The sequence below is a fragment of the Nestor notabilis genome, unplaced genomic scaffold, assembly GCF_000696875.1.
Source record: "Nestor notabilis isolate BGI_N333 unplaced genomic scaffold, ASM69687v1 scaffold17540, whole genome shotgun sequence".
Lineage (NCBI taxonomy): Eukaryota > Metazoa > Chordata > Aves > Psittaciformes > Psittacidae > Nestor > Nestor notabilis.
This window is the reverse complement of record NW_009910848.1, coordinates 32,456-55,274: the sequence shown is the minus strand read 5'-3', so window position 1 is coordinate 55,274 and position 22,819 is coordinate 32,456. Positions and strand designations below refer to the sequence as shown.

The window sequence follows — 22,819 nt, the reverse complement described above, 5'->3', positions numbered from 1 at the left end:
TTACGTGTACTTTTTTGATGGAACCATGGAGGCCCACCTTCAAACATTCCTGTATACTGGCAGGGCTACAATCTTAATCTCTGTTTGTGCCTCCCTGTAGAGGTGCTGGCAGTCTCCCCTGCACAGGAGTTCAGGGCTGGAACTGGCAGAGGAGTGCTTAGCTCCGGACTGTGATGCACTAACAAAAGTAAGCCGAGCTGTGACGGGAGGTTTGTACTGACTTTATTCTCCCTGCCTGCCCAACCAGTAAACCTTTCTTTCTGTAAGCATTAAGCCCACTCACAAATTTAAGAAATACTCACATCAAAGGCAACAGGCATATGGAGAAGGTTAACTGGGCTAGGCAAACTGGAGCCATTGTTGGCTCCAAAACACATTTGGAAGAGCCAAAAGCAGGGGAGAGGAAAATAAAACCCAACAAATTGGCTTCGCAAAAGGAAGAATGTAAATTCTGCTGTCAGCTTTCCTTGGGTATAGTTATTTCTTGTATTTCCTATTATTGTATCAGGCTTAGGATGCTCATGTTAGATACTTCTGGGTTTATGTTTTTAGTCATCCAGCAACAGGGTTGGGAATTGGTTTTCAGAACCAGTGAAGCTGGGGCTGACAACTTCATGCCAGCTGTGTTTGTGTGATTTCCATTCCTTGCTAATTTAGAGGTGTTAGAAGTTATCTTGGTGCAACTGTTGTGTTTATGGATACACCCCAGTTGTCATTGTGACTTAAAATGTTTAATTACTGGTACTGATCTGGCTTTATGGAAAGAAAGGAAAAATCCAGAAAATACAGATTTCTGGATGCAAAGCCAAATTTAAGAGGTATTTGCTGCTTATACCACCTGAAAAGGCATGAACATCACTGAGAAATTAACTCATTCTCTACTCATTTAATTTAAATACTGTACACAAGTGGGGAAATACTGCTTCCTAAAACTGCCTTAGTCTTTAGATTATCTCATCGGAGCAGAGAATTGCTTGTTTCAACTGTTTCAGAGACCATGGATCTGATTTAGAGGAAGTATTATGAACCAGTAATTCTGGTTGGGTTTGCCTGGGGCAATGGGTGTTTGATTCATTATTGTTATCATTGGGGTTTGTTTCTTAATGATTTCATGTTGGGATGATGTCCAGATACCTCAGTGGGTAGAATTTCGACATCACTTGTGTATGAACTATTATATTTCTACCCTGATTTTGGGCAGCTCTCCTTAGCAGTAACTGAAAGCAATCACCTAAAATCATCTTGCCCATAATTCTGTTGCTAGGAGTCACACTGTATTCTTAGGAGCAGTTGACAGAGATAGGAAAACTAATGAGAACCATTTACTGTGGAGGCTGCAGATATTTGAACAGAGAAGCAAAACTAGAGGCAGAAACCTAGAGCAAATTTCACCGAGGTAGTTGCATACAAACAGACTGACTGACCATTCAGAAGTGGGAGAAGCAGCAAGCAGGGTCTGCGTTTAAAGATGCCTGTGCCATGTAATAGTGATTGGAATGGGTCTAAGTCCCTTTTAGGAGATGTGGTGTGGGTTTACAGCTCAAAAAATCAAAACAAACATGAAAACTACAAGCATGTGGGACAGCTGTCCCTTAGAGGAGTGCCTATTACTGTGTGTGTGGCTGTTGTGGGTTGATTTGGGCATTTTTCTTCTCTCCCAATGGCAGCCAATCCCGGTGTTCCTCACTGTCCACAACGCGGCAGAAGTTATAACCTATGGGTTCCAGAAGTTTGTGCAGAAAGAGGTAACTGATCTATTAATTGGCACATTCAAGGTACCCCCTGTGATATAAGTGCCATATAACAACACACCTGATTTCTTTTAATATGGGCATTAGCGCTATATGCTTTTCTAGTCGTGCAGTGATAGCTAGTCATTAATGAGACCCAGAGAGTGCTTTGGTCTTGGCAAGTATTCCTTTTGATGTTTTCTTTTCCTCTTTAGTTGATCAAACTCTGCAAATGCATATTACCAGTTTGATCTGCATTTTTAAGTCTGTCTTGGTTCTGCTTGTTTTGCCCTTTTGAAAATCAATATCGCCTCTCTTTCATGCTCCACATAAGATTCTCTGTTTGAGCTGCAAGGGAGGACACCTGGGTCCTTAGATCTAACCAGTATAATATATCTAGTGTGTTGTATGATTATAGATAGATCACATCTCCACATGAAATGCAGGAATAACAGTGCATTTCTGGATTTTTGAATGCTTCAGAATCTGTCCCAAGTCTTAAATCTGTTTTAAAATTACGAGAATAATTCCTGCACACTGTAGTAAGAGCTGGGTTTCTTTCTCACAAACTGCAGTGGGAATCCTTCTGTTTTTTAGGCTATGAAATGCTTTTCTAATTGACCAGAGAGCTGCTGTGTGAGGTAGCTCTGAGACGTCATTAATCACAAAGTCATTTCTGCAGTGGCCTCTGGCTTGCTGTGGAAGGGATCTTCCATTCATTACATCTGTTGTGTATATGAAAGACAAATAAATGGCCCATGGTTGCTACTTCTAACAAACTGAAGAGGTCACTAAGGTTATGCCTAAGGGACATAGTAGTGTGTACCTTGGCATGTCTGTATGTCATTGTCCTCTGATTATTATCCCTGACAAAGTGTTTCGTATTTTCCTTCTAGCTTACATGCTTATGACTCCTCTTTTTGAAAACAAAAGCACTATGGACAAGGATAATGCAAACACAGATTGTGCTAGGAAGCTTCTGGGAAATAATTTTGGTCCAAAGGACTGGGAAACTCTCAGGAGTTTAGACCTGTGGTTGTACCTAATAAATGAAGAATACTCAATATTAGAGTACGTAAAATATACAATTTTGGTATAATTCAAGTTAAGTTTGAGGACCAAGTGTAAAGTCATGTCTGATTTTAGGTTTACCTGCTGGTAAGTAATCTGAAAATATAAATCAAGTTGAAGTAGGCTAATCTGTAATCCTGGTTCTTCTTTTCAAATTAAATTTGCCAAGCAGCACTCAAATGTAATGCACTGTTGAATGTTGCTCACAGGATTTTTAATGTGTTTGGTGCAGTTAGATCAGCTGTCATCATTTTCCGGGTTTTGGAAGACGAAAACATTATTTCACCATTTTTATTTTTAAATTTTAATTTTTTGTTCATACTTTCTTTTTTACAGCAGACCTCTCATCTGAAAGTCTGTAGGTAAGCTTTTAAAACTGCTCAGGTTCAGATTCAGACTTGTTTCAGCTCCAGCTTCTGTATTTGCTTCAGATAATGGCACACCAAAACAATGAAGAATGAAAGGCACATTCCCGTGGGCGGTGAGCCTAAATTGCAACATTGGAATAATTAAATAGTTTAAAAATGCATTTTCCTTTACTTTTTCTTTTTCTTTTTTATTTTTTTTTAACCACTGCTTAAATAGATACCTATTTTTTCTCCTTGTAAAAATAAAAAGCCAGGAGGCCAGTCTTCCTGAATAACAAAGCCGTGCTTGTAGGAATGTTTTTGGAAAGGAGATGGAAACCAGGCTTGGCGTTCCACTGGGTAATCTTAAACAGCAAGACAAAGATAATTAATGTGATAGAAAATAACTAAAAATGCCTCTCCTGAGAAAGAAAAAGTAAGTGATATCTAGTTCTGCTAGAATCATTCATATAAAAGTACACAAGCTACCAGCCCTCATTGGCCCTAGTTGTTTTGGCTTCAAAAAGGAGATAGAATGGGACAAAGGGAAGTCAGCCAGTCATGTATTAGAAGTTTCATTCTGCCCTCCCCTCATGCCCTTGAAGAATGCATATTTGCTGTCCTGCGCATTCTGTAATCTTCTGGCTGTACTTAGAGTGGATAATGTTGGGTTACTATTTAGTGTACTTAGAGGCACCATCTTCCTAATTTCTTCCGGTTGTTTCCGTTATATGACTTATCGTGGCCCTGTTTTCACCACTGGATTATTCTCAAGGATGCCACGTTTTTTATCATCTTTATTCTGTATTTTCCCATGCCCCTGGAGAGCAGGAAAATAAGCTGCAAAAGCAAATGTTTGTTATTAGTAAAAGTAGCAGTCCACAGAAATTCCACATCAGAGTATTCAGTGTAGCTTGTAGAAATACTTACTCAGTCCCAGGTTAAGAATTTACTTACTCTGAGTCAGAGGACTAGAGGAGGACTGGTACTGTCCTTAATCCATTTGTAGTGTAATCCTACTCACTCCCAGTTTGTTCTGTGTTGTGGAGTTGCATCGTAACTTTTAATGGAGTCACCTGTACTGGAGTTACTGTAATAGGCAATTCACCTTAATGAAAAAACTTTTGGGTAGCTGTTCACAGCCAGAAATTTGTTGATTTTGGCTTTCTGAAGCAACCTAAGGAAGCCAGATGGCAAATGAAGAATAATATTCTCTGCCAAAAAGCTTGTTTTCATCACTGCTGAGTTGATTTATGCTGCTTTTCACACAAGTTTGCTGTATGAGTTAGAAGAGTGAATGATGTAAAACTTAATTTTGGTGGCAGAAATTACTTTTAAAATATGGAATAAAAATTAAACAAATGAAATGTCAGTGTAAAATTGAGTGGAATTGCCTATACTTTGCTGAGAGTACAAATCCAGGTTACAAGAGTTTGGTCCTGTTTATTTTTTCCCCACAGTGTGCTGTTCCTCCTGGTAGCAGCAGTGTGCCTTCCTTTATGTGACACACAGGTGAGCTCTGCTTTGTAAAGCAGCTCAAGTTAGACCTTGATGTTTCTCATCTTGTTAGTGTATGAGGGATGTAGCTTTAACTTGTAAGCTGGGGTGGGATTCTTGTGAAGGATCTGAAAATGTTGCCTACTGCTGTGTTGTAGTCTTGCTAGTATTAATGTGATTGCATCATGATGAAACCTCTGAGCAGACATACAACTCATTGGTGAAGATGATCGCTGGGGAAACCATGGTTTAACTTCTTATAGGGCTTAGAGCTAATGACTTAGGTTTGAATTAATTGCACATACAATGTCAGGTGAATTCCTCTCAAAAATGTTTATTTTTCCCCATTGATGAGGAGGGCCTACGCTGCTCAGAGACTGGTATCTGTGTAAAGCACTCTTTTGGATACTCTGTGGTTAGTTGGAGCCTCAGGGAGAGAGATTGTTAAGCTGCCGTATGGGCTGAGAAGGAAAAGGAGAGGAGAAGAAAAACCTTAGTGATGCTCCTATGATCCTCTTGTCCCTCCCTGACTGCCAGGACAAGACTGAACAGACTGAGATCTATATACCCAGTTTGTTTAAAATGGTGTACATCTCTGAAAGAAATAGGGCTGTTTTCACCAAGACTAGCTCAGAGCCTGGATAGCAGGAGTATGCCACATTTCTTAAGTGGGACAGGAAAAAATTTAGTCTTCCTAGCCTTTTGCCATCTTTTCTCTCTTTGTAGCATAGCTCCCACTCACTGTACTTGCTTTGTGAAGCTGACTGCAGGGAAATAGCAATAAGTATGTTTACAGGAATGTGCTTTTATTTATGTAGATGTTCTCTATTGCAGTTTGATCCGAATGGTTATTTATGGGCCCTAATTCACTTGATCTGTGTTGGTAAGTGATTTCTTTCAGAAAAGGAATTAGAAAGACTGAATGTGTTGGAGAAATCAGCTTTATTATAAAGTTACTGATAATTAAAGTTCTTGATGTAAGACACACTTGGAAAGGATGAAGAAACTCAGTAAATATAAGAAAGTGCATTCCTTTTATATCTTTTACGTTGAAAACAACAACAAAATAAACTCAATACTGCAGTCAGTTAACATTGAATGAGAAAATGTACATACAATTTTAATAAGCACAGAGCTTTTCTGGGAGTTTTTGATAGTTGCCTACTAAGAGACGCTTCTTTCTGAGGGGAGAAGAAACATGAAAAAAGAAAAACCCAAGCAAGAACTTGTAGTTGGAGCTTTATTGCACACACTTATTTTATTTAAAAACTGACAGAACTATTCTAAAATACCATGGATTATGCTCCCAGAGGAAGGATGTTGAAATGTTGGGATTTTTTTATGCAATCATGTGCATTTTAAAAAAATTTTAACAATGAGTTGCATAACCTGTCAGGTTTTCTTTTGTCTATTTCAGACTAAACATTGATTTGGATAATTCTTCCCTGAAAAGCTAGAAACAGACAGACCCAGAAAATCTGAAGAAAACAAGAGTAGTAATTTTTAACTAGGAGATTTGTGTCTTTTGGAGCATTAGGCTGGATAATAAGGGACTTCTGTTTGGTTCTTAGCTGTCCTATAGACTTAGTGAGTGACTCATTCATATGTTAAGTCTTGTCTGCAAATTAGAGAAGATTCCTTCTTTATTCTGTCTATTCATACTGTAAATTTTTCAGGGCATAGGTAATGTATTTATATGTATTCGTGTCTAGGGAGGTCTAGAGATCTCATTCTAAAATGTTGTTAACATACAAATAAGAAATAGGGGGGGTTTTGTTGGTTTTTTTTTTTCTTTTCCTTTAGGAAATGTTATATGTAAACAGTTGCTCTTAGATAAAACAAAAAGCTAAGAATTTTTCACTTCAAATACTTGTTTGCTGTAACAAGTGATGTTATTGTTTTCTCAAAGCCAAAAGGTCTCATTTGTAAAACAGTGCTAGGCCATGGAGGTGGAAAACTGCTTAGAGAGTCTTCAGGAGGCCCCTTCTGTGTGCTTGAAGCATGTAGGAAGTGCCAACATAATGTTTATGCTCAAAATATAGCTTATTTCCATTTCTCTTGTTTTGGAGAGGAAGTTGTTGATACAGCCATTGGGGGGTTTTGTGTAATTAGATTTCCTATCAACTGACACAGAATAAAGATGCTGCAAGAAAGGGTAAACGAATTAATTCATTGCACAGTTAATCAAGACAGAGCATTAGAGACAGGACATGTGTTCTACCCTTCAGCTTGTCTAACGGACACAATTGAGGACATCTATTACATAGTGTTCTACTGAATTTGCTTTTCGTTTTCTGTTTTTCTTTGTGAATAAACAAACAAACAAACAAACAAAGCCTTGAAGAAGGGGTCTGAAAAAAAACCATCAGAGCTTGAAGCCGTATTGTTCCTTTCTCGAGTGCTAAGGCTTTTCCCAGTATAGAAATGGGAGCTAACCAAAGGTGGGTAGGTCAAGAATGTACCCAGAAATGGTGTGGGCTGAAGAAACCGCTCTGTGACACTTTTCTGTATGTATTCATATACGCGCACAGAGCTGAGAGTTTTCTTCAGAACTAGAAGAAACGTATATCACGATAGTACTCAGAGATTATAATGCTTCGAAAACCATTAATTTGAAGAGATAGGTTCGTTTTACTCATGGTTTAGGTATCCTTTGTTCCATGTTTCTAGACTGTAATTTAGGGGGGTTCCGCATATGCCAGTATCATGGCCAAACAAGAATGGTTTGTCAGTGATTGCATGTTACAGCAGTTACACGTATCTTTTCAATTACAGGGGCTTACAAAGTATTTCACAAGTTGTGGAAACCTAGCTCTTTAAGGTAATGTGTTTTCATGTTCTTTTAAAAAGAAAGAGATTGTTATCAAAGAGGGTTAGAGACACATCTGTGTAGCAGTCCAGTAAACTGTAGGAATCTTTGTGTTATCAGTGTGAGCTGAGCCACTCTTGGTTAATCATTAATGAGTTCTCTTGCAAGAGGAGCCTTATTTATTGTTGGTAACAATAGCATGTGGTTATTGATAGTCGTATGCCTAACTCAAACACTGAATTAGTTTTAAACAGTGTTATCAAAGGGTGATGACTCACTTCTGGAAGAACAACCCCTAGTTACTGGCACAGGCATTAAAAGGAAATGTTAGTTTGTGTCAGCCTTGAAAGCTGCATGGTTTGAATCTGTCAGTATCTCCCTTTGCCACACAGTCTCAAAAGCGTTTAGCAGCTGGTGACTTCCCACAGGACTGGAATGGCTGAGTACCTTAAAAACCCTACACTAATCCCGTGTGCATGTTAGATAAGCAGCAAGACAATAGTTTTGAAAGCAGGTGACATTACATGTTTACAGTGTCTGTCATCTGCAGTTGTCTGCATAAAAGGAGATGGGTATGTTACCACTGCATGTGTACATAATACACAAATGTGTATAAAATATGGATAAGCTCATTTGTTTCAAGACCATTTTCCATCTCTGATTAAAAGGTCTGAATTTTAGTCAGTCTCACTTTATCTTCACTTTAAATGAGACTCCCAGTGACATAGTAACAATAGAAACAATGTGCAAATGATGTGTAAATTAATATGTAATTAATGTGTCAAGTAATACAATTCATATATTGCTAATACAATGTAAATAGTTTATTGTTACAATGTATATGATATGTTAGTATTACCTAATTATAATGTGTCATGTAATATTATCTAATGTAATACTACAGTATTATAATACTATTTAATATACTGATCTCTTACACCAAATGAACTGCGTTACTAAAAGAACTCCTTTTTTTCTTTCTTTCCTCTCCCAGTGATCTGGACCAACAGTACATCAACTATGTATTCAGGTAAAATGAATAAGTCTTTGATACACCATAGCTGGTTTTATGTGGTATGTGTTTTCCTTTTCAACTATGGCTTGTTTACAATACACATAGCTACCACTACTTAAATGTATGTATTTAGCAGGATATTCACTGAAAGAAAGTGCTAAGCTGAACAGTTTAGCAGCTGAATTATTTTGGCTCAGGTTATAGGTGCACATGCCAGTATACACCTGGGGAGGTAACGAGGTGTTAATTATGAATTTTTTAATCACCATGTACACAAGTGATCAATCACTTCCAGTAATAATATTTACAGAGTAACTCCTTGGCAATACCCCACTTCAGAAAATAAAAATTGTACAAAATTGCCAGAAGGAGAGGGAGTGATTGTATACAAAGTAAAACGTGCAAAGAACATGAGCAGTAAGTGATTGTTCAAAGTGCTGTTAGTGGGATTGAGTAATTCAGACTTTCAGTTGGTTTTCTGATTTGGAGATACAAAAATGGCTTGTTATTTTGTAGTTAGTGAAAGAGCCTGAGTCACTGACCAGACTTCCCTGTGGGTTTTTTATATATAAAAAAGAGTCAGTCTTTCCTCAAAGAGCCATATAAGCCAGAACATTTGGTGTGCATTGGCTTCTGCTGGATTTTTGTGAGTCTTTATTAAGAGTCTCCTCCATCCATAATCACATCTTGTATATGTTGACTTCTTTTCTTGCAATGGTAGCTAAAGTTGTATGGGAACACTATGGAGTACAGATAGTAAGTTCTAGGAGATGATAGTCAAAAAGAATGAGAGAGAGAACAGAGGCTGGGAATAAGCATAACGAAAGTGATTTTGTGTTTGCCATTTGATTGGATGGATGTGTGCTCTTGTCTGATCATGTTAAAGGAACACAGCAGGGACACCAGTGTAGGACAGTTACTTCATTCAATTCGCATTTACCTTCTGAGTATCAACATGATAATACTGTGTATCTCCATCTGTCTTGGTTCAATCAAATCATGCAGGCCTCTGATTTTGCATTTGTATGATTCCAGTGTCTATTCACCAGGTTCCATGTGTTGACAGTATCTGAATACCAGTTTGCTTGAAGTAGGCTCTTGTTTAAGTCGGTTGTTGTTTTCCATCTACTATGAAATGAAAGCAAATCAATTTTACTCAAAGAAGGTAGTTATGTTTGCTGAAACTGTTCTGAAGAATTAGTCATGGAACTTGCAAATATGTTGCTGTGTGCAAAAATAACCCATGAAGTTTTGAATGATCTGTAGCTATTTGTTTCATGTTGAATCATGAAACAAGCAGTAAAATCAATTGATTTTTCATTTGGCACCTGCCTGGCTATGGCTCTCAGTGGTCATTTTAGTTTAAAACAGGGCCTGAACCTTTACATTCATATTTTCACTAAAGGTCTTAATTTTGCAGCTTTGATTGAAAAGTTAGGGCTGGTTTCCTGCTCTATTAGTTGGTAGTAGCCCGTGTCCGTGAAGTTGTGTCCAGCAGAGAGCAGGAGTTCCACATTACATGGCAAGTGTGGTTATTGATTTAGAGGCTTTTGAAAGAGAGAAATTTCTTGTTAAGGAACTGTGAGGCACAGGGATATGTATTTTAAAAACAAAAAACCAACAATGGAATTGTGCAAATTGGAAGATGGCTTTTTTTAGCATCTGCTTAAAAGCAAAAATGTGTTATCAAAGCTTACAAACATTTTTATCATTAAGGGGCTTGAAGGTCAGTGTAGCTTCTAAGATGATGGTGCAAAGCAATAGCTGGAAAACAGATGGCTTAGAGGAGGTAGAAGGCAGGATATGTATTTGTTTGGCTTGGGTATGTGTATGTATCTATAGATGTATTTCTGTATATACTTCTATGTATTAGAGGAGCTCTTAGTCCATAGCATTTGGATCTTGTCTAGGGAAAACAAATAGTGCCATGGGCAATGGAATAAGTGACATCTGATTTCTTTCAGAGTTTTGTTTTGTCCTAATAGCTGATGATGTTTGAGAGGGCATGAAATTTGGTAAAAGCTTTGTCCTTGTTTGCAACCTCCATGATGTGCCACTATGGTGAAGCTCCTCCAGTGTCTAACAGGCCTGAAATCTTTCTGCTGCAGAAGGCACTGGCAGGGTTTGTCCCTCTGTGAGACCTCTGGGCATGTAGTTAGCTTGGAAATACTGCCACTTCCCAAATTTGGATGAAGCTGGTCAGCGTGTTTGAGAGCTCTGCAGAGCTGTGAATGTATGTGTACACACAGCTTTATTGCACAAGCTTAATTTCTGTGGAAAACAGTCAAAAATATTTTTGACTCGCACTGAATAGAGAGTATTTTACTCTGAACGTTCTCTGAATGAGTGCTAACTCCTCTGGGTCAGAATTACTGTAAACATGCCTATCTGTCGGAGGGTGCCCAGCATTAAATTTTATGACTTAGCAGGCAGGTACATGCTGCTTCCTCTGCTCAGGGCTTTCAAGGGCTGTTTTGGCCATGACGGGATACCAAGTTCCACCTCCAGAACAGGACAGTCTAATGTGTACTGGTAGTCAGGTCTGTACAAGCATGATTCTATGATTTATGAAGGAACTTGCTAGTGTGGTATCAGTGCAACTTTCTCCTCTTAATATGGGTATCAATGGCCTTTATAGCACCTTATTTCTAACCTAGGTTAGACAGCTGAAATATGGCTGTACAGGGAAAAGAAAAAAGCCAGATTGTGTTTAGAATCGTAGAATTATAGAATCATTTAGATTGGAAAAGACCGTTAAGATCAAGTCTAACCATTAACCTAGGACTGCCAAGTCCACCGCTAAACTGTGTCCTTAAGCGTCACATCTACGCGTCTTTTAAATACCTCCAGGGGTGGTGACTCATCCACTACTCTGGGCAGCCTGTTCCAGTGCTTGACAACCCTTTTGGTGAAGAAAATTTTTCCTAATAAATAGGAGAATACAGGAAAATATATAGGTTTGTTATAATAGCATCTGTTCAAAGCGTTTCTGTTCGGTACGGAAGCACAGTGGTACTCTATGTAGAGACTGCCTGGATAGAGTAGATTAAAAGTTCTGCGCCAAGCTACTGGATGTTAGAATGTACCAATATGTTAGATTAAAAAATTATATATTCAGATTAAAAAGAAACACTAACTGTATTGGCTCTGTTGGACACTGCCAGAAGCGGAGCTGGAATTAGCCAAGTCTTCCCTACACGCCGTGTACTGTTTCTTGTTTTAACATCTGGAACAGTTTGGGAGGGTAGAGCGTCATAAGCAAATGTACATGAACAGGAACTTTCCAGAACCAAACCAATCTGAAGAAATATTTGCTTATGTTGAAAGTGTGGCGTTCTTCTCACTTCATCACTTATAGCATGATTGTTCAATGGCTTTTAAAAAGGAAGCCAGACCAGGAGCAAGTGTAAAAGGGAGAGCAGAGCTGTGCTATACAGAGAAGGGAGGGGTGATGATGTTGCTTCTCAGCGCCCAACCCCATGCTGTTCATCTGTCTCCCTTGTGTTTAAACATGTGGGGCAGGGAAGGGGAGGAAGAGGTCAAATATACTTCAAGAACCTCTGTCTAATCCTCTGGTCTTGTTCCCACCGCCTTTTCTTTGCTGCAGTATTGCATTTCCCTGTATTCCAACTTCTGCATTAGCGTTCTACTTCCTAGTGGGTTTTCCAGTAGTCTTGCATTTTCTTTTATTCCTTTCCAGACCCCTACTTTTATCAAGGAGGAAGCCAGATTTCTTCCCCCTAGCTAGCTGGCAAGGGGCAGCATGAGGGGAAGGAGTAGTAATTTTACCTGGCATGTTGAGGGATACATGATGTGTCTTAGAAGTGGGTCACAGCTCATCTCAGGCGTTTTCCTGTACTGAGGCAGGTACAGATATGTTACTTCTTGTAGAAAACCTGGAAGAAAATTTCAGTATATCCCCATATCCGTCACTGTCTGATATTTATTGAGAAAGTTGTGGTGAGGAGAAAACAAAAATGTATAGCAGGAGAGTTTCAAATGATGAACAAAGGGCACTGACAAAGGTGTGAGGTGAAAGCTCTATTCTATGCAGCCAAACTCCATGTGGTTTCTGGAAGAGCTTCTAATCTGTCACTTTTGTAAATTAAAAAGCTGCAGTAGGTTTTCTGCAATAGGGAAGGGCAGCTTTGCAGGCATAAATTGCTGTTCTTGCTGACGAAACCTCTTTTTAGCCAGAAAGAAAACCACAGGTGACCCAGCCCTCAGTATTGAGTACAGGGGGAAAAGAGAGGAGCAGAGAAATCCAGCCGAGCGATATTGGTTTTGCTGCAGCCTGATGTCCAGGCTGTTCTGCTGGAAACCTCTGAATCCCTAATATGGTTTTATAACATCATTGTGTCTTTTCTACTGATGTTGTTTGGAGCAGAGCTACAGTACAACTTCAGTGCCATCTAACCCATTTGCTTTAACCTGCCCCACACTTCACAAAGAAGGTTTTTTCTCCTGTGTTTTCTTTGGATTGAAGCATGGGATGTCTGGAAGGGTTATCAATTCCTCTTGGCTGCAGAAGGAAGTTTCTCTCTGAGCATTTCCCAATCTCACTGTTTTTTTGTTCAAAAACTAATAATGCAAAAAGCAAAAGTGGAGAAACACGTCTCAGTCATAGTTCTCATCACTGCTGATACAGTTCCACTTGCCCTGCCAGTTTTCTTTTTTCTCTTTTTTTTTTTTTTTTTTTTATTCAGTCAAAAGCAATAGACCTTCACTTCTTTTTCTCTCTTTACAAAGAAACTGAGGAATTGGAACTGTTTGTTGTGAATCTTTGGACAGAGAGGATTCGAGACAGTTCTGTATAGATTCTGGCTCAGTGTTGTCACTGAGCAGCAGGTCTGTTGAAAAGGACTTGGGGGTAACAGCGAATACTGAGATCTACATAGGGCAGTAGTACATGCTCATAGCAAATTAAGGCAAACCATGTATTGGGCTATGTTAGAAGGAGTGTGGCCATAGATCGAGAGAAGTTATTATGAGCATTGCTGGGGTCATAGCTGGAATACTCTATTCAGTTTTGGGCCTCCCAGTTCAAAAAAGATGCTGAGAAACCGAAAATCTAGCACAGGGCTAGTGACATTGTTAGGGAGCTAGAGCACATGGCCTGCTCCAAAGAGTGTTTGAAGGAGCTGGTCTTGTTGAGACTGGCAAAGTGGAGGCCAAGGTACAATCTAACAACTGCCTACATCTTCTTGAAAGGGAGTTACATTGATGACGGAGCCGAACTTTTCTAAGAAGTAGCAGATGGTATGGAACATATATTTCATGAATCATAAATTGCAGCTTTGGTGGTTTAAAAATGGGACATCAGGAAAAACTTCTTTGCTAGGAGAGTAGAGTTGCCCTGAGACAAGTTACCCAGAGAGGAGTGGAATCTCCATGCTGGGCAGTTTCTGACACCTGTGTTTTTGAGGCAGAGCCATAGAGGACTTGGTTAAATATTGGTGATAGTCATTTCTCAGGTGAGAGACTGTAATAGGTGACCCCAGAGATTTTTTTTTTAACTGATACTTATGCCTCAGTTATTCTACTTACCTGGAGTAAGTTTCATTATGAACAAACACACACAAGACTTATATTTATAATGTTCAGGCCATGTCATAAATTCTGTAGTAGCAAATTAATTTTTTTTTTTTTATAATCTTATTTTTTCAGTGTGGTGCTGTTGGCCTCTGCATCCCATCCAGCAGGTAAAGTGCATAGAGTTGTTCCTTTATTAGGTTTCCATATTGCCTTTCCTTTCCATGCATGTTTTTAGAGGCCAGGCTCTAGAGCCCTGGAATTCAACAGGAATACGACCAATAATATTATATCCTGTAGGAAGAGGAGAGGAGGGTATATAACACTGTGTAATTTGCATATTTGCTAATACCTTTCTTAGCTGCATTTTGCAAAGAAGCAGTGCGGGACAGACAACAAAGATAGGTTTTGGGGTGGTGCATGGTAAGGAATAATGATTCCCTAGGTGAACATGTCCTTTACAGAGCAGTCTCCCAGCAGTCCATACAGTTTTCTTCTCTACATTGCCCTCAGTGCTGTGCAGAGATTTAACTTTGTTGTTTTCATAAGTTATATCCCATCACTTGAGCCCATGGCAGGATTTGAAGTAGCAAAAGATCAAAAGGCTAACAATGGAGAAATTGAATATTTGGTGGTGGCTAATATTCCTATCATACTGATGTTTTAATAGTTAGAAGGTTAAAGATGATCGTTTGTTTCTTTCACTAGACATTTGCTCAGTCAGAAAACAAAGGAAGAAACATCTAAATAAACAAAAGTTCTCCCTTTTGCTTAGTGGTGCATATTGTGTATATAGGCATTTCCCCCCCAGGGTAGACACATCAAGCAAAATTGTCCTGCATTGCAAAAAAGGAAAGATGGAACTTCCTCCAAATCTGTAAAGCCTGAAGGCTGGAAAATTCCTGGGAATTGTTGCTAATAAGAGCAATCAGGGCCCAAGTTCCTGGAAGTATAAGTACTCAAGAGTTCTAGTTGGATCTGGGATAACTTTTTTAAACCTCCCAACTAGCTTTGTGTGACAGGGTTCAAATGCCAGAGAGGGAAGCAGCCAACATATGTCTCTGTTTCCTGTTTTCAGTAGGAACTGTCATGAGCTCTGTAATAAAATAAGTGGTTATGATGCATGTCTATCCACTGGCGACTGTTGCTTAAGCAGGATCCTCAGTATATGAGCAAAGAATACTGTCATGTACCCCTTTCCCCTTTTTCAACCAAAGGCAGGAACTGGTTAGAATCAAGGTCAGAGAGAAATCATTAAGCACACTAGAAATGTGGAAAGCATCCTAAATGAAAAGTCAGCCAGCTGTAAAGGCTTAAAGGAATGTTAAACTAGTAATGTTCATGTAATTGCTGTTCCCCTGCTTGTATCAGTGGGTAATATTTTCTCCCTGTGTTCCACTGAGTATATTGCTTTGTCCCTCAGGTGATCTCTTCAGTGCCTTGGACTTTCCATTCCTGTACTTCTACAGGTTTCATAGCAGCTGCTGCGCCAGGTAAATTCTCTATAACAGGACGTGTGAATGTTTTCACACTAAGAGATCCTATTTACTTCCAACCTTGACTCTCAGTTAAAAATTTCAGAGCATGCAAAACCTGAGTTATGCTAGTTTCTGCTGGCATAAGCCAGTAGAACTGCAGAGAACATGTATCTCTGCGTATCTGCGGATATGCATTTGAAGGCCTGAGATCCAAATGGGCTGGAAGTATATTTGTTTATTTGAGTGAGTGCATTCTGACCAAGGGAATTTCCAGTCACCAATGAAATAACTTTTACCTCATGTAGCAAAGCTTTGATACATAACATCTCTTAAATGCTTCTCAAGTGGGATTAGCCGTTGTAAAACTTGCTGTTTGCAGAGATTACAAAGTATTAGTCTTCAGCAGTATATGGGTGTACATGGATTTATTTGCCTGTACATCTTGTTATTTGGCAGAATGCTTTTTTGGGGTAAAAGGGAAAAGCGTTAACAAGCGTTCCTTTATTCTGAGTAGCAAAAGTTCACCGACCCATAGTGTAATTCTCACAGCACAATGTAAACATGATTCCTGTAGTTCTTAATTATCACCCAAAAAATAAAAAAAAAAAAAAAGTTATTTATTCCAGTCTTTTGCCAAATGGAAGTATTTTCTTTTTAGAGGGGAAAAATATTTTAATGCAAACTCATGGCAGAAATATTTCCTGATTGTTAGGGATTTTCTTGCTTGTACCAGGATTTTTCATTAAAAGTGGACATTAAAAATGATTGTTAAATAATTTCTCTATGTACACATCTTTTTGTACAAACATGGCTTTTTTCAAGGGTGGACTATCAACACTACAAATAACTTGCAGTTAGGTATTAATGAATAAATAGTTCCATGGTAGGTAGATGAAATCTATTTCCTCTTGAAGGTAAGGCTTAACTGCAGGCACTAATGGGTATCTCTCTAGCCCTGATATTTTTCTTTTTCACTTTGTTAGAGTTTTACCACTGTTGTAGCCTCCCACTTCTGTTTCCATTGCCCTGGCTTCAGTACATTTATAGTAGATAGCCCTGTGCACTATACCAAGTGGAAGGGAATAGTTAGACAGAGAAACAAACATCTCAGTTGCTTTCCTACATCTTGTAATGTAGTGTCTTCATAGACATAAAGGATTTGGAGGAAAACTTATACAGTGTATAGTAAGTGTAACTGATGCAGCTAAATCTACTGCTTGTGCAGAATGTCTAAAGCAGTAGTAAGGTGCAGAGTGTTCCGTTTATTTAATGAAATAAACTGGTGTTGTGACATCAATATTTCAGGTATTGCAATTAGCTGTTTCACCTTTTATCTTTGAATAACACTAAACAGCTTCATGTCATTCTGACTAAAAGCCCTTCTCAGCAGGCCAGAAGATGTGGAACAAACTTAAGCCAGTTAAAGGACTTTCAAAAGTTAGGGCAATGCTGTTTCATTGACTGCACAGGTTTCTGAGTGGAATGCTCTACTGCTCAGCACTTCATCCTCTGCAACAAGGAGGGTTTGAGTTTGAGCCTATCTTTTATCACCAAAGCAGCATCTCTTTTCTGGGCTTCAGGCACAGTGGGTAGTCTTTTGGGGTTTCATGTTATGGCTCAGGGTAAGAAACCCTAGTACCTCCTACTCCTGGGCAGTTGTCTTACCCTACTCTACTGATGTGGCTGAGACACAACTTTGCCACAGGTACTAAGCAGGGAACAGCACTTGGCTGAGTTGCTGGAGCCCAGCATGGAACTTCTGATCTGGGGAGCCACCATCTTCCACCCTTCCTGCTATTGCAGAGAGGGGACCAGCTGCATTGAGTCACTATCCAGAACTGCATAGCCTCTTGGAATACCAAGGCACTTTTTGCCCCACTACCTGTTGATCCTATCTCCTTTCTTACGCAACTTCCTACAGTACTTTGTAATCTCATTCCTCTCAACCAGCCACACAGTAATTTGTGCCTTACATATTTGAAGTCCTTTTCTATTCCCTGCTTGCTGGTTTACACTTTTTCACTGGTTCACAACCAGGGGGTTGTATGCCACAAGTGAACCGAAATCCAGAGCCAGATCTTGTAAACTCTGTGAGGTCCAGTGAGATGTGGAACAGTTTCCTTGAGAGTAGGCTTGGCTTCAGGAGCATTTGAGGACTACTGTCCTATATGGCTTGAGAATCAAAATTCCCTTAATCATCAGCAGAGAGCTTTGGGGTATTCTTTTCCCAGCACTACTGAGTCATCTGTCTATTTGTTATACAGTAGAGATGTATTTGACTTCCTAATTGGAATTAGGCTTCATGAAGTTTAAACAGCTTGAAACCTTCAGGCAGAAACTTTCCAGTGGTTATTTTTTTTCAGTTCAAGGCTCTGTGGAGGTTGAAGTGAGTTAGCTGCCAAACGTGTGGCTCCTGTTTAGATTAGTGTTGCCTTTATTCAGAGCCATTTCAATGCCTGAAGTTAATATTTCACCTCATGTTTCCAATAATCTCTACTTTTCTGATTATGCAAGTGCATTAGACACCAGCCATAAGAGTGTCAGACTTACTTTACTCAGACTCTAGTCACTGACTGAACAAAACCTGACGTGTACTGGACATACTGTAAGCTCTTTGTCCACCAGCTTGCTTTCTCCAAATGGGATTAACACTGCAGTTCTGCATTAGGAAAACCAAGATGCCTGTAAGAAGTTGCTTAGTTGAAATTAAGAGACATTATTAACAAGCTTTCCCCATCCCTTGCAGTGGTCTGTTGGGATTCTTTCTGATGTTGCACACAGTGAAGCTAAAAAGCAGCACAACCTCAGGGCAATATGCAGCATGGAATTTCCTTGCAAAGGTAAGAGAAAGACTGTCACAGGAACACAGTGCATCTGCACTTCTCCCAGGAGAACTGAGGAATTTCTGCATCTCTCTAGTTTCTGTTGCTATTCCTATTTGGCACTCCTAGTGCTTGTCTGTGCAACCTACAGGTAGAGTTGAGGCAACAAATATCAGGTACATAATAAGCCAGGATTGTTAGCTGAGATGAACTACTGTACATAGACTGAGGTTGATGGAACTGAGCTGATTACTGTAGCTAAGGTTCTGGTCTACGGAATCCCAGTAATACAAATCTATACTTTCCAAAGGTGTTTTGGAGAAAAATACTTCTGAGAGTGTGTGCACCAGCCATTGTTTCCGGTGTGTCTTCCCAGAGCCAAGAGTTAAAACTAGTTCCCTGAAGTTCAGTACCAGGACTTGCACTGTTACCATTGCAGGGGAGAGTGGTGGATGTCATTTGCCTTTACATTAGCAAGGCTTTTGGCAGTATCTCCCTCGATGTTCTTATATACAAATTAGACTGTTATAGACTACAGATGGGTAAAAAAGTGGTAGGATGATCAGGCTCAGAAGGTGGAGGTTAATGATTTCTACTCTAATTGGAGGCTTGTGACAATTAGAGTAGCGCAGGGATCTGTCTTGGGGCCTGTCTTGTTTAACATCTTTATTGAAGAATCAGAGGTGCTAGAGTGTACTCATGTTTGGAAGGGACACCAAACTGGGAGGACCAGGCAATAATACTGAAAGACAGGACTGTCTTTCAGAGGGACCTGGACAGGCTAGAGGAAGGGACCAGCAGAAATCTTACCAAATCAGCAAGGACAGATGTGAAGCACACAGGAAGGAAGAACAATAATACAGGCTGGAGACTGGATGGCTAGGAAACAGCTCTGCAGAAAAGGACTTGGGGATTTTGGTGGTCAGCAAGTCAAACATAAGCCAGCAGTGTGCCCTGGCAGCTAGGAAGGCCAAAAGTATCCTGGGTTATACTAAGTTTGCTTAGTTGTACTGCATAGGCAGTACATAGGCAGTAAATTCATGGAAGTGATCATGCTCCCCTACTCAGCACTTGTTAGACCACATCTGGAGTAGGGAGTCTTGTTTTAGGCACCTCAATACAGAAAGACATGGATAAACTGAAGCAAGTTTGGCATAGGGCTGCCAAAAAAGTCAGGAGGCTGGAGCATTTGCCTGATGAGGAGTGGCTGCCAGACCAGGCTTGTTCAGCCTGGAAGAGAGACAATTTTGGGAGCACCTAACAAACAATAGCCACCCAATAGCTATGGATAAATATCAAGAAGACAGATCCAGGAGGGGAGTGTGTAAGGTAACAAGCATAAGCTGAAACAAGAGAGGTTCAGATTGGGTGTAAGGAAAAGCTTCTTCACCCCAAGGACAAGTCAGGCAGGGCAGAGGTTGCCCAGGGAGGCTTCCGTCTTTGAAGGTTTTTAAGACCCAACTGGACAAAGCCCTGAGCAACCAGGAATTAAACTGTGATTTGTGGATTCAGGGTCTGGCTGTACTTAGGTTTCAGTCATTAATAGCTAGTTTATTAAATTGTCAGTGGTAAATGCAGTTAGAAGAGCTTGTCAGACTCCTTTCCCCTGGTTAGATTTACTCCTTTTCCCTGGTTAAATTTTACTTAATTTCACCACTCTCAGCTAGGTTATCTGAAAACCACAACCTTCCTATGTGGTTTGTGATCACAGCTCGCTTACTACAGTGGATAAAGCTGTTACCTTACCAGGAAAAAAAAAATAATGTAGGCTTGCATAATAATATGCTTGTTTAGAAACTGTAGTTAAATGAGTCTTTGATTTTTCTGGGGATAACAAGAAGAGAATGACATGGCTTGTTTCATGCTTTGCAAGCTGTTCCACACTATACAAGTCACATAGATTTTCTCACCAGTTTGAATTTCTTCCAAACATTCTGACTGTGCAGATTTTAGTTCCTTAGCTTTCTTCTTGCTCCTTGGTAGCAAGTCAACTGATCTAGAGCTTGCTTTTGCCTTTTTTTTTGAATCCTTTTTAGCGTTCTGGGTTGGAGATGGGAATAGCTGGCTCTGCTGGTAGGTGCTGTGCCTGAGGAAAAATGGTTCTACATGTGGTGTTTATGACCTATCTGAAAAAAATGCAGGCAAAGATGTGTTGTGAAATATATTTTAAGCAGATTTGGTCCTTCCCAGCTGAATTGGATCAGAACCACAAAGTCTGGACTGGATCAAAGTTTTCCCAAAGTTTCTAGATTTGTAAGGTTTTGGCCAACTCTAGGCTTTAGTTAGACAAAGTTGGTTCTAGCCACTGTTGTCAATGAAATTGCATGCCTTTATAGCAACTAAAAATTTGTCCCTGTGCCACTGTGATAATTTAATCTGTTCTTCAGCCTTGAAAGTTTGTTAATGTGTGTGGTTTAATTGTCTTGCTTGGGAAGGTTTTTTTTAACAGGACAGATTAGTCCTTTTCCTGTTGTCGCTTCTAACCCAGTGCTCAAATTGTATGTCTTGTCTTGAGTTTGAAGAGGGGAATAAGTAATAATGACATGAGATCTGTCTGTAGCACTAATAATTTTAGCAAAACTAGCAGTTTCCCTAATGTCTTTCACTTGCTATAAGAATGATTTTAGGGCTCAGTCACACCCATCTGAGGCAGGATGAGGAGCTCAGAGGAACTGCTGCTCCAAGTGCTGAAATGCAGCTGATTTGGCATTAGAAGCCAGTGAATGCTTGAAAAATTCTGAAACACTGTAGATCAGTTTTAGAGGAGGAATCAGAAGAGACTGCAGAGACAGACATGGATAGGCAGAGAGCAGGAGCTGAACTGGAGCTTGCCTGCAAGGGTGGGGGCTCATATACCAGCTCCTGCAAAATTGTCACAAGCTATCTTGTAACTATAAGGAGCTATAAATCTTCATATAGGGTAGTTAAGAAGAGTCCTATATCTGTCTGATCACTAATGCTGCTTCCTGCAGGTGTTTGGGAGTGTTAAAACTACATACTAATCTAGCTCAGCATTGCCTGGATACGAGGGCTGTCTCAATCACATCTTAAATCAACATACGTGCAGAAAAGCTGAATTTAACTAGCACTTTAACAGTCCATTTAAATCCAAGTCTGTGACTCCTTTTAAAAAAAATGAAGGAAGTTTAATGTGGATAAAGAATAAAGATAGAAAGTATTTGAATCTGGACTTGCAGAATGAGATCCAGTGGGAAAAAAAGCCTCCGGTCACAACAATGGCCTTGCGTTCCCACATGAGCATTTTTCTTGGATTGAGTAGTGCCCTAGATCATTCTCTTAATCTCTCAGACTGACTGGAGTTTTCACCAGCAGTTGGAAAGGAGCAGCATTTGAGGCCAGAATATGTTTATCTTGCAAATGAGCCAAGAAAGGAGAATGCTGTAGTCCTCAGACAGCAGCGCAGGCCTCTGGGGAGGTGCAGAGAATTAGAAAATCTGGTTTCCATTTGGATGCTTTGTACCTCTGTGACTGATGAGCTGGGGCTGAGATTGTTGCCACCACTTCATTCTCGTTAAGTGCCAATAGACCAATAAACTAGCCATGAGATCTGATCGGGCCTGCTTTGCAGATTCAAGAAGACATTCTTTCTGAAGTGCACATATTTGGCCTTCCTGCCCTCTAATTTTTCATTCACTTAAAAACTGGAGCTGGGTCATAACTTGTTTTTATGATACTTTGGCTGTAGCAACTTAATCAATGTATCAGGTTTTTAATTCTTCCCTGTAATGATTTCTGACAGCTTTCATGTCAAAACTTTGCTTTGTGCAGAGACAGACAAAACACAGGTTTCATCTGTGTATATAGTCCTGTGTGGTATTTATAATGACAAATGCTCTCTGCACTTTTGCTGTGAAAGCAAATAGTGTGTGTGGTAGTCATATCTGTATAGATTCATGAGAATTGCCCCAGAATCACTAAAGCAATCTCTAAAACAACAAGGACAAAAAATGTTTTTAAGAAGCCCAAGAAATACAGATTACTTTGTCGTAGCACAGATTTAATCCCCAGAAGAGCCAGGAGTTGAAGCTGTGCTGAGATTTCTTGCTTCAATTTGAAAGCTATGCTAGTATCATGGGTCATGTACTGGAAAGAAAAACTGGAGATGCTCATATATATATAGAAGTTAAGCAGCAGAAATAATTTAAATCATGAATAGAAGGGAAAAATGGTATTTCATAACTTTTCTTCAGCAACATACTAGTTACTTATGAATTAATGTTCCTGTATCATGTTTAGTGTTATCCCAGTAAACTTTATAGTAGGGAATTCAGCTTGTTTTCAATAGGAACCTATTGAGACAGTTTGTTATGAAGAAGAATAATAAATAGGAAGGTCAGTGGATGTTGTGTTCTCTTTTTCTTCCTCTTGTCTGAAGAAATGAAGTTTGATAACTGAAACCAAGTTTCATTGAGTTTTACACTGTTTTTCTTATGGTTGGAAGAAAATTCAGATTAATCTGATCAGGAACATGCAGCTCATATATGGCCATCCCATGCA

The 22,819-nt window shown here is 39.6% G+C and overlaps 1 protein-coding gene across 1 annotated transcript in view; it reads left to right on the top strand.

Moving 5' to 3' along the window:
* Positions 1–22,819, top strand: part of TMEM241 (transmembrane protein 241) — a gene marked incomplete at both ends in the record, with an annotated part of 65,002 nt that overhangs the window by 10,853 nt on the left and 31,330 nt on the right. The window contains 9 exons of the mRNA XM_010011913.1: positions 1,668–1,745; positions 3,138–3,163; positions 4,609–4,660; positions 5,480–5,528; positions 7,421–7,466; positions 8,449–8,484; positions 14,137–14,171; positions 15,425–15,494; positions 18,226–18,319. Coding sequence (XP_010010215.1) covers positions 1,668–1,745; positions 3,138–3,163; positions 4,609–4,660; positions 5,480–5,528; positions 7,421–7,466; positions 8,449–8,484; positions 14,137–14,171; positions 15,425–15,494; positions 18,226–18,319 — 486 coding nt within the window. The remainder of the gene's footprint in view (positions 1–1,667; positions 1,746–3,137; positions 3,164–4,608; positions 4,661–5,479; positions 5,529–7,420; positions 7,467–8,448; positions 8,485–14,136; positions 14,172–15,424; positions 15,495–18,225; positions 18,320–22,819) is intronic.